At 48.8% G+C, this 10343-nt stretch overlaps 1 protein-coding gene across 1 annotated transcript; it reads left to right on the top strand.

Annotated features, from left to right (window-relative positions):
* Positions 1 to 8138: 8138 nt before the first annotated feature.
* On the top strand, positions 8139 to 9785 carry HOXA13 (homeobox A13). Its single transcript, XM_088519679.1, has 2 exons — positions 8139 to 8849; positions 9523 to 9785. Exons 1-2 carry the CDS (start codon positions 8174 to 8176, stop codon positions 9765 to 9767), a joined length of 921 nt encoding a protein of 306 aa, XP_088375805.1. The 5' UTR covers positions 8139 to 8173; the 3' UTR covers positions 9768 to 9785.
* Positions 9786 to 10343: the final 558 nt, after the last annotated feature.

Here is a 10343-nt window from a genome sequence, read left to right as displayed (position 1 = left end):
AACCCTGTGTCTCCCAGGCAGTGCTTTAAGGGCGACTCCAGAGTAAACAACATCTTGGAAGCACAGTCAGCTGTCGCATATTTAAGAATTTGGTTTAGCCTTCAACAGGGCCACATATGTAATCGCTTATCTAAAGAAGACATAAAATACAATAAGCTTTGGAAAAAATTCATGATTCAGCAAAAATAAAGGGAGTAATATACTTAGCCGGAGATGTAAGCTATCAGCTAGTCTGCATTTGGCTGGTGTTATGTTTAAAGGAAAATACTGTATAATTCCTATTTAGAGAATGTGTTCACGGTATGGATGGAAAGACATTAGTTCCATCTAACATGAAGAGTAGCAAATGTCTCTCGTTATTAAAGACAGCACGTAATATATACACCTGAGAAATGTACTCTAGGCGCTAGAAAGCATTTCTAGATTCTGGCTTCACTCTTTTTCTACTGAATAAAATTCGACCAGAATTGCATGGGCACGCTGAAATGTAAAGCTAGTTGAAGAACGTGGGATCATATCACGGTATCGAGTAACTTTCTGCTGGGAGGCGGTTGATACAGGGAGCACCCACAACATCGACGAAGAGCCTTTAAATACTGCTGAGGACTGAGCCGGAGCCAGCTGGCCCCGAAGCGACGGGCGCTGCGCAGATGGCGCGTTGCTCCTCACGGAGCGCACTCCGACCGCTGCCCCTGCGCGGACAACCACGCGTGGGGGGGCTCGACAGAGCCCCAGTTCGGGAAAGGGGGGCTCCGATGGATGCCCCGCTTTCCTTCTGGCTCCTGCAAAACTTTTCCAGCGTGACATGAGAGTGACACGTCGAAAGGCGAGGAGGCACGTGTGTGGTCACACACAGCCGCGGTGACAAGGCAGGACAAGGAGAGACAAGCGTGGGGCTGCCGCCACCGTGCGTGCTTGATGGTGCGTGCAGAGTCCCCCCGCGCACATGACAACCTACCCCTCACTTTGTGTCCCGCGTGTTTTTCCTCCAGCGTTGCACTCCACGTGGGCTGCTCCCCGCAAAGCGCGGGGAGCAGAAAGGGAGAAAAACCAAGCAAGCAAAGCGATAGGTGCAAGGGCCAAGGTAAAATAAGGGAGGCTTCAGAGCATCCCTCCGTGCTGGGAAGCCACGGGGTGCCCACCACGGGCAGGCCCATGGTAGGGCGCTCTCGGACAGTACTGCGGTGCAGGTGCATTGCGGCGGCACCGGCCCCGAGTCGGGCCTGGGAGCGGCGGCCCCGGCACCAGGCGGCTGCGAAAGGCCCAGCCTTGGCCTCGGGGCCTTGAGCCCAGCGCCCCTCAAGGCCAGCCGAGCTGGCTTGGCAGGGACGGCGGCGGGGCGGGGAGCTCCGGGTGTCTGGGGCAACCTTGCCCCGTCTGCGACCCAGCCCGCGCCGCCGCGCCCGGCACGGTCTGTGTTGCCTGCAGGGGCAAAACTGTCCCGGGTCGGCTCCGGGGCCGGGATCGGGCAGCGGGAGCTGGGACGCAGCGAGCGGCGGGACGGGAGCAGCCTGCGGGAGGAGCCCTTGCAGACGGGGCCATGGCTAAAGGGGCTCTCTGCTAGAGCCAGGAGGAAGGGCTGCCAGGTTTGCCTTGTTTGCACCACTTTTGTTAAAAATGCAGAAGATCCGGCATTTTTTACCATTATTTTTACACAATTATTTATTTACTTATTTGTTTTCAATGGGAAAGACGGGAAGGATCTCTCCACTCCCAGCTCAGGTGACCTTCAGCTAGAGTCTCCTCAAAAGTCACTCACTCCCTGCTCCCACTGTGGTGAGTCCCCGTAATCTGGAAGGATTATGTCTAAAGATAGCCGCGGTTGTACCCTCGGGAACGCACAGTCTCATCTGAGCAAAGGACTGGAAAAGTGAGGAAAAATGGCTGTTAGACAGACCCAGACATTACAGATAAAATGCCTCCATCAAGTCCATGTTTTAATCACTGAAACCACTTCTGAAAAGGGAACCCTCTTGGAGAATGTACTCAAACAGCTGTCTTCCAGTAAAGGCAAACATGTCCAATATTTCCTGTATGATTTTTTTTTCCTCCCCTTTCTTTCCCTAGATCCTGCGCACAGTCGCCTTTTGCCCCGAGAGGCTTATTGTTTCCCTAGGTGGAGATAGGACTCAGGAGCCACCGCCTCCCGAAGCACCGAGCCCGCTACTCCTGCACCCGGCAGCGGCGTTCGCGTCTGCTCCTGAGCTCTTCTAATGGGACGCGATGTCAATGTCACGCTATTGCAAGAATGTTATGGCGAGAAGAGATATGTGCAAAGGATTTCTCCCGTATTGTGAAGGAAAGAGCAGCTCCGGCTTCTCCTCGCCAGCTTTTCAGTTGGAAATAAACCAGCACAAAATGGGCCTTAAGCTCAGGAAGAAGTTTTTTGTTTTGTTTTGTTTTGGTTTTTGTTTTGGTAATGAAAAAGGTGGAGGGATAAGTTTAATTGTAATCAGGCTGCAACAATACACCATGTGATCATGTGGTAGCAATTATTAAAAGCTCCCTGCAGAAATAGAGAGGATATGCCAGCTCACTGTATCCTGGGCTTATTTTATTTATTAATTTTATTTCTTTCTTTCTTTTTTTTTTTTTTTCAAAATTGTACCCGGCTGATACATCAGGCAAGGAAGGAATTTTACACCCCAAACGTTAAACCGTGAAAATCGGAGGAAAGCCCTACACTATCAAGGAACATTACATTCGAGTAACATTTTGTTATTTATTGCCACTACACGTCCATACTAGAACATTTTTAACTGGAAGATGTGACTGTCCTGATAAAACTACTGCACTGGATATCTGCACAGATAGCCTGGCCTCCTCGCTTATCTGAATTTACTAAGACAGAAATAAAAAATTGTCTCGGCTCCCTTCGTGTGAGCGGACAGACTTTATTGCGAAGGAATCCGTCTCAGTTTGCATGGCAAGGCAAAATTAATTGAAATTGTAGGTGGGACTTTATCACTGCATTCGAGCAGCCCGCGGCTGACAGAGAGCCTGCGAGTGCTCCCGTTCATTGGGGTGTTTACACGACAGTTCCGTAAAACATTTTCTGCTACCTACCAACGCATAGAGACGGACTTCTATTGCTTTCCTCGGCCGAATATAAACAGAAATTTATCGCGGCTCCCTGGAAATGCGATGGCGAAAATATTCCATTAAATCTTAGTAGAAAAAAACAACAGAAGAGAGATCTTGTTCGCGAGACAGAAGCCAGGATCATTCCCCCTTTAAGTTTAATCACTGGAAATACCTCCAGCGTGCTTTCTAGAACTGCAAAAATAATTTAAAAATTACGGGAGAAGAGATTTTTAAGAACTCGCTCCATAAGGATTAGTCCATGTCCTACACCTCGGATGGAAGCCGATGCATTATTTTTGAGCACACCTTGTTTATAGTAGATGGCAGTTTAAACGTTAGAATTGTCCGAAATAGGTAGATCTCTATGTAATGTGCGCAAGGGGTTTAGGGGGTCGCTTTAATGCAGGATTAAGCCCTAAGCAAGTCTTACTGGACTTTACTCTTTCTGCATTTTCTTTCACGAATTCTTCTTATTTTGTAATTATCTCGGACCCCCCCAGCACGCAGTGGGAGGGAGAGAGTTAAGATGTCCTGCGAACCCTGCTCGTAAAGCTGCTTAGTTCCATTAGAAACACATGAATATCCTGAAATACAAAGTGTCTTTAAACGAACTCAGGAATGTTTATCTCAATAGTTGATGCTTTAGAAATTATGGAAGAAAGAAGCCGTGCCACTACTGCTCCGATTTAACCTCCTGGCAGGTAAATTTCATTTGCTCATGAAAATCAAATTCGATTAAGGATCTTGCTCCTACTATCACTTTACCTACGTGTTTTCCAAGACTTCTGCGCTGTGAAGGAAGGACATTATTAGTATCTGAGTAACTAAGATCACCCTCTAGCCCCTCTATTATCAACTAAGATCTTTTAGAGGCTTTAGAGAGATTTAACTGTATTTTCAGAAGGGAATTCTGCTTATTATTTTTCTCTTCACGTTCCTTAACTAACTGTAAGCAATGAAGGGGATAATAAGAGTGGATTTCCTTTCATTAGCCCTAAGTTTTCATCTGTATTCGTACGATTTTGATTATCCTGCCAGAAATTAAAGTTCCTCTCAGCAGAGCATTGTTGCGGCAGCACTCTTAAGGGGACACGTGTGTTATCACACAAAGGCTTGTTTTAAAGAAGCCTTATAGATATTTTGTGTCGAAAAAAAAATCCTCTTTTTTTTCCCAAAACATGTAATTCCTCTGAAAGTACTTTCTGTTTCTCTAAGAAGAGGGAAGTTTAAAGGCCCCTTTAGAAAAATGAGTGGCCATATTCCCATCATATGGGAAGATTTACAAATCGTTTGTATATATTGGTTTAAGGCCAAAATCCTGCAGTCCTCACTGTGGCAAGACTATCGTTGGCTTCATGGCGCCGATAACACACAATGTCTTGGTTCAAGGTTTTTATAAGGGCCAAATTCTGCCTGTGGCTACACCTGCAAGGCGGGCAAAGTGTAGCCAAAGGGAGAATATGGCACTGTAGGGTGTTCTGGGTATGTGAAATTGTAGTGGCTGTGGACTGCGAGGAGCTATCAAAATCGGTGAGAATTTGCCTGGCGCTGGAAGAATTCGGCACCTTCTACAATTATCCTACTGATAGTAGTTCTTCACCCTCCTGCCCCCTCGTAAATTAATAGTCGTTTTAGAGGAAACGATTTCACTGGTGAAACTCTTCTTTGCCCTACCAGGATAAATGCAAAGTGTGTTTGCAACAAGTTTGCATCCAACCAACTGAAAAAAAAATGTCGACGTTTTATTACAAGCTGATATTTGGGATAGCCTAAATTTACTGATCAATAAGAAGGGGAAACTAAAATGGAAGAAGCTTTTGATTGGTCTTTTGGTTCCATAAATGGAAGTAATCAGTTATCAAATTAAATTTACCAAATTAGCCGTTTGTAAAGAATAGCCAAATCCAATCAGTGGATTCAAATAAACTCTTGTATAGTTTGGATTATTTTAGCAAGTTTGGAATGGGAAAAAAATAGAATCTCTCTAATAAATGTGAAAAAAATATTGTATATTCAAGGCCAAGCGGGAAGAATGGCTCAAACATATTTTTATCCCCGGTGTTGATTACAGGGTCCATGATTTTCGAATAACATCTGTCCTGCTCAATGCCTTCAGCCCTCACAGTTCCTTCCCAATACCAAAAGGCAGATAGCCATTAAGGCAGGCAGGAATTACAGCCCCATAGCTGGAGAGTGAAAACTGGCTATGGAGGAAAAAAAAAAAAGAAAGAAAGAAACTCCCTTCTCAGTGTCAGTAACTTATAGAAGGTCGGTCTTCGCAAATTTAGGACAGCAAAACAAGGGCATAATAACTGCATCCGATAATAACTTTTTTCTCTCCCTCGCTCTTTGAGGGAATGAATGTGCCCCATGCAGATGTCATTTTCACTATTTTGAGTAAATGCTGCAATTACTCGACTCCCACCCACGTCACGGCAAACAAGGGAAGGGGACAGTTGTATCACATCTCTTATCAGCTGCCAAAGGCTTGGTCCTCCTTCCTAATGACAAATACAACTCTAGAGTGGCAGAGATATATAGAGGAGAACAAAAATGGAAAATAATAACAAAAAGAGAGACCTTTTTAATCTAATCTCTCCTCTCCCCTTTGGACACAGAGCTGGAGCGCTTCCAAGTGGGTAAACAAAACAAAAAAACAGCCACCAAGACGCAGCAGACCGGATGCCCCCCTCCTCCGCTCCCCCCTCGCACCGGGTCTCGGAGCTACATTTGCGCGGAGCTTCTCCCTCCCCATGGAAAGGGGATGGAAAAGGGAGGCAGATAAACGAGCCCGCTCCGCGGCCAGCACAGAGGAGAGTTTGGGCCGGGGGGAGGGCTGGGGGGAGGCCAAGGTCGCATGGCAGATCACTGGTCTCACGACGACCCGTTTTTAGCAAATCAGACGGGTCTTGGGGCTGCGAATGACAGTTCTCACATTGGCTAGACGGCAACTTTCAACTTGACCTTGGCCTCTAGCCGTGTCTAACCCGCATGTAAAACAGCGCTGCCCCATAGAGCTGCCTTCCCTTCCCCCCTTCTCTCCTTCCCCCCCTCCCGCCCCTCTGCAAGGCTTTTTTTTTTTAAGCGGATTTTTTTTTTTTTAAGCAGAGGAAAACAAACCGACCCAAATCATGGCAGTCAAGCAATGTTTGACCGGGGGAATCCACAGGTTTCAAAACTGGAGCCTGAAAGAAAAGGGAAAATATGCGGGGAATAAATATTTGCTTTTGGCCATCGGGAAGAATGCGGAAAAGAGTAAGCAAAGTCAAAATGGAAACCGTTTATTGGCTACAATTAGGGAGAGAAGAAACAAAAGTTGCTAAAATATTGTTGAATTACTCGAGGAACGAGAACGGCTTCACTTATCCCAATCAATAGCACTTAAAAATCACCTTGAAAAATGCACGGGCGCCCAAGGGCCACTTCCCATGGCTGGCAGATGTTCTGCGGGCCACGGACAAGGAAAAGCCCGCCCGTGACAAAGTACGTCCCGGGACAGCTCTGCACTGGTAGCAACGCGGGCAAAACAATGCGACCACGTCAATGGGAAGCACAATAGTATAATAAATACGCTGAGCTGTCAGGCACGAAACAAAGCAACAGGCAAGAGCAAAAAAATAGCATTAATAAGAAAGATTAGTTTTCAGTATGGGAGAATTTGGGATATTTTGGCCGCGCGCATTAAGACTGGGAGCTGGTAAGGATGAGGCGACTGCAGCTTTAGGTCAAGTTTATGGATAGCTCGGTGAGAGCGCCGTTTGGGTTCAAGGTTGCGTGCAAGTGATTGAATACTGGGGGGGAAACGCATCCGCGCCCATGAAAAAGGCGGCGATTTTTTTTTCTCCCTTTAAAAATTCCTTTTATTTTAACGGAAAAGAAAATGCGTTTTTTTGGTTCTCTTTCACATAGAACTGCGACCGCTAAAAACAATTTGTTAACAAGAAAAAAGAGTAAAGTTACATCCTTTTTTTAGCCTCAAAAACATCTTTCCCAGCATAAAAGAGCATCGCGGGTCCATACACACACTGCACAACCCAACGTGATATTTTACAGCCAAAGAAGATTCAAGCCGAATTGTAGGCCCCGGTTTTTATTATTACTGTAACAAATAATGCAGCGGAGTTACGATGGAGCTCGAGTTAACCCTCCCGTTCCCCGAGGCCTGGAAGAGCTAGTTTTCCAGCCACGCTTTTTATCTGACTTCTGCGGCTTTGTGGCAAGAGATTAGACCTTTGGCTTTCGATGGGCAGTGAGAATAAATAAATAAATAAATAAATAAATTTAAAGGAAGAAATAAAGGAAGTAAGTACCCCTGGAGCCCTCGGTTCCAAACCCTTATCTGGTCCGGCGTGCGGGCCTGGGAAGCGTTTCCGCCACGGTCTGCGGCAAGGCCGGGCTAGCAGCATCCCTGCGTGCCGGGCACCTGGACGGGGCGCCGCCAGCTCTATGGACCGGGCTGCAGTCCGCAGGGCAGGAGGGAGGGAGGAAAGGAGGCGGCTTAGTCCAGCCGAGGGGTCTCGGGTGCCCGCAGCGCTAGCCGGGGCGGAGAGGGCCAAAGTGAAGGCGAGCAAAGGGGCAAAGGGCCCCTCCACCGGGAGGGGGGGGCGATATGCTGGGGCGGGGGGGGCACGCATCGGGCAAAGCAACAACAGGGCTTAAAAAAAAAAAAAAAAAAAAAAACAGAGAGAAAAAGAAAAAAGCTGCTCACGCCTCGGCGAGCGGAGGGCGGGAAGGAAGGAGGCGGAGGGCAGGGGTCTCTCGCTCCCCCCACCCCCACCCCGGGCGCTGCCGCGGCAGGGGCGGCCCCGCGCCCGCGCCCCCGGCGGCCGCCGCGGCCCCGGCGCGGCCCCGGCGCGGGCCCCGGCCGCGGCCCCGGCCCGGTTATTGCCTGATTTAATTATCTCCACTTTATTCCTTCAGATGTTTATCAGCTGCTTTGCATATCACGTGGGGGCGCGCGGCCCAATGAGGGCGCGCCTGGCGCGACACTGGCGCGTCAGCCGCGGTCAAGTCCCGGAGATTGAGTATCTCTTTTTTCAGTCTTTGGGGCTTTTAAAAAAGAGCCACTAGTCTCAATGCGGATCGGGCTATGACAGCCTCCGTGCTCCTCCACCCCCGCTGGATCGAGCCCGTCATGTTCCTCTACGACAACAGCCTGGATGAGATCAATAAGAACATGGACGGGTTTCACGCGGGCAGCAACTTCGCGGCGGCGGCGGCGGCCGCCAACCCGTGCCGCAACCTCATGGCTCATCCCGCGCCCCTCGCCGCCCCCAGCGCCGCCGCCTACACGTCGAGCGAGGCCCCCGCGGCCGGCATGGCCGAGCCCGCTGTCAAGCAGTGCAGCCCCTGCTCGGCCGCCGTGCAGAGCTCGTCGGGCGCCGCGCTGCCCTACGGCTACTTCGGCAGCGGCTACTACCCGTGCCGCATGACCCACCACAACGCCATCAAGTCCTGCGCCCAGCCTGCCTCCTCCTTTGCCGACAAGTACATGGACACGTCGGTCTCCGGCGAGGACTTCACGTCGCGGGCCAAGGAGTTCGCCTTCTACCAGGGCTACGCCGCCGGGCCCTACCAGCCCGTGCCCGGCTACCTGGACATGCCCGTGGTGCCCACCATCGGCGGCCCCGGCGAGCCGAGGCACGACCCCCTGCTCCCCATGGACAGCTACCAGCCCTGGGCCATCACCAACGGGTGGAACGGGCAAGTGTATTGCCCCAAGGAGCAGAGCCAGCCGCCGCACCTCTGGAAATCCGCCCTCCCGGGTAATACACCTGCGTGGGTCCCGGCCCCGCTAGCCCCTCTCCCTGTCACGTTCCCACCCCAATTCCCCCCCACCCCCACCCCAGCCTTGGCTTGCCCCACTCGCGTTTTTGGCCAGAAAACCTGCGGGCTGACCCCGGCGCGTTCCCACCGCACGCACATGCCTCGGCACTCCTGTGTGAGTGTGCACCCACCCCCGGAAAAAAAAAAGAAAAAAAAAATCAGTCCCTCAGCCAGTCAGTCCCAATGCTCAGCACCCTAGGAAGGGAAACAGCTGGAAAAAAAATCTGCTGAAGGTATGAAGTATTCGCTCCTAGCGAGAATTTTCCGTAAACACTGCAGCCTGCACCCTTGCAGCACTGCTGCGACCGGGTAGGGTTGCTCGTGGGTCCTTCTTGCGATTTTTGTTGTTGCTGTTGTTAAACATAGTTATCTGCCTGTCTGACAGCAGCGAGGCATTCTGCTCCTAAAAGCTGCTTGTTGTAGGGGAAAAAATATATGTACAGAGAGAGAAAAACCTCAAGTGCTGAGCGGTGTTTCAGTAGCTAAACTAAGCCGGGGGAGCAAGGCAGAGGCAGAAGCGTCCGATAGCTCTATCCTCTGTAGTACTTGAAGATTTCGCGGTCAGCTATGAGCATTTCATAAAGTTTGTGCTCGTGTTTTTTTCTGTTGCAGACGTCGTTTCCCATCCCTCTGATGCGAACTCATACCGACGTGGGAGAAAGAAGCGGGTACCTTACACCAAGGTCCAGTTAAAAGAACTCGAAAGGGAATACGCTACAAATAAATTCATAACCAAAGACAAACGAAGAAGGATATCGGCAACTACAAATCTGTCAGAGAGACAGGTCACAATCTGGTTCCAAAACAGAAGGGTCAAAGAGAAAAAAGTTATCAACAAATTGAAGACTACCAGTTAATGGATTAAAATGGAGAAACAGCAACCCACCGGATTCAGGACTTTTTGTTGTTGTTGTTGTTCAGATTAAAATAATTATTAATAATAATTAAAAAGAAAAGACAATGAAACTCTTCTTTCAGAACAAGAGATCTGTATCTTTGGAATTATAGCATTTTTTTTTAATATTGCTGTAGCAAATGGTTAAAACTGACAGTTCTCCCGAAATCCAAGGCAGAAAGTCTAACTGACAAACTGCAAAGCCCAAATACCCAGCCCTGAGAGATTCACTTTCAGTTATGACACACAATTTTCTGAGAAACTTGTAAGTACTTCTGTGACCTTACTATTTCAGAACATTCTTCGTGGCCACGATCTGAGAGCTGCTTAAAGTGAGGAGGTCGATGTGTACACATAAGCTTTCTTCTTCCATTGCAATCCAAACTGTCTGGTGAATGACTGCTCAGGTAAACCACAGTGGGAAAAAAAAGTACAATTACTGTATGTTTTTAAACAATGCATTTTATGTAAAAAAAATAATAAACGTCGAAGGTACTGAATAAGGATTTCAGAGACATCAGTAATGAAGGAAGCTCTG

The sequence above is a fragment of the Tinamus guttatus genome, unplaced genomic scaffold (assembly GCF_059628265.1).
Source record: "Tinamus guttatus ecotype Peru unplaced genomic scaffold, ASM5962826v1 Tinamus_guttatus_pri_ptg000067l, whole genome shotgun sequence".
In the NCBI taxonomy this organism is placed as follows: Eukaryota; Metazoa; Chordata; class Aves; order Tinamiformes; family Tinamidae; genus Tinamus; species Tinamus guttatus.
The sequence above is the reverse complement of the archived record's forward strand: the minus strand, read 5'-3'. Positions and strand labels throughout refer to the sequence as shown.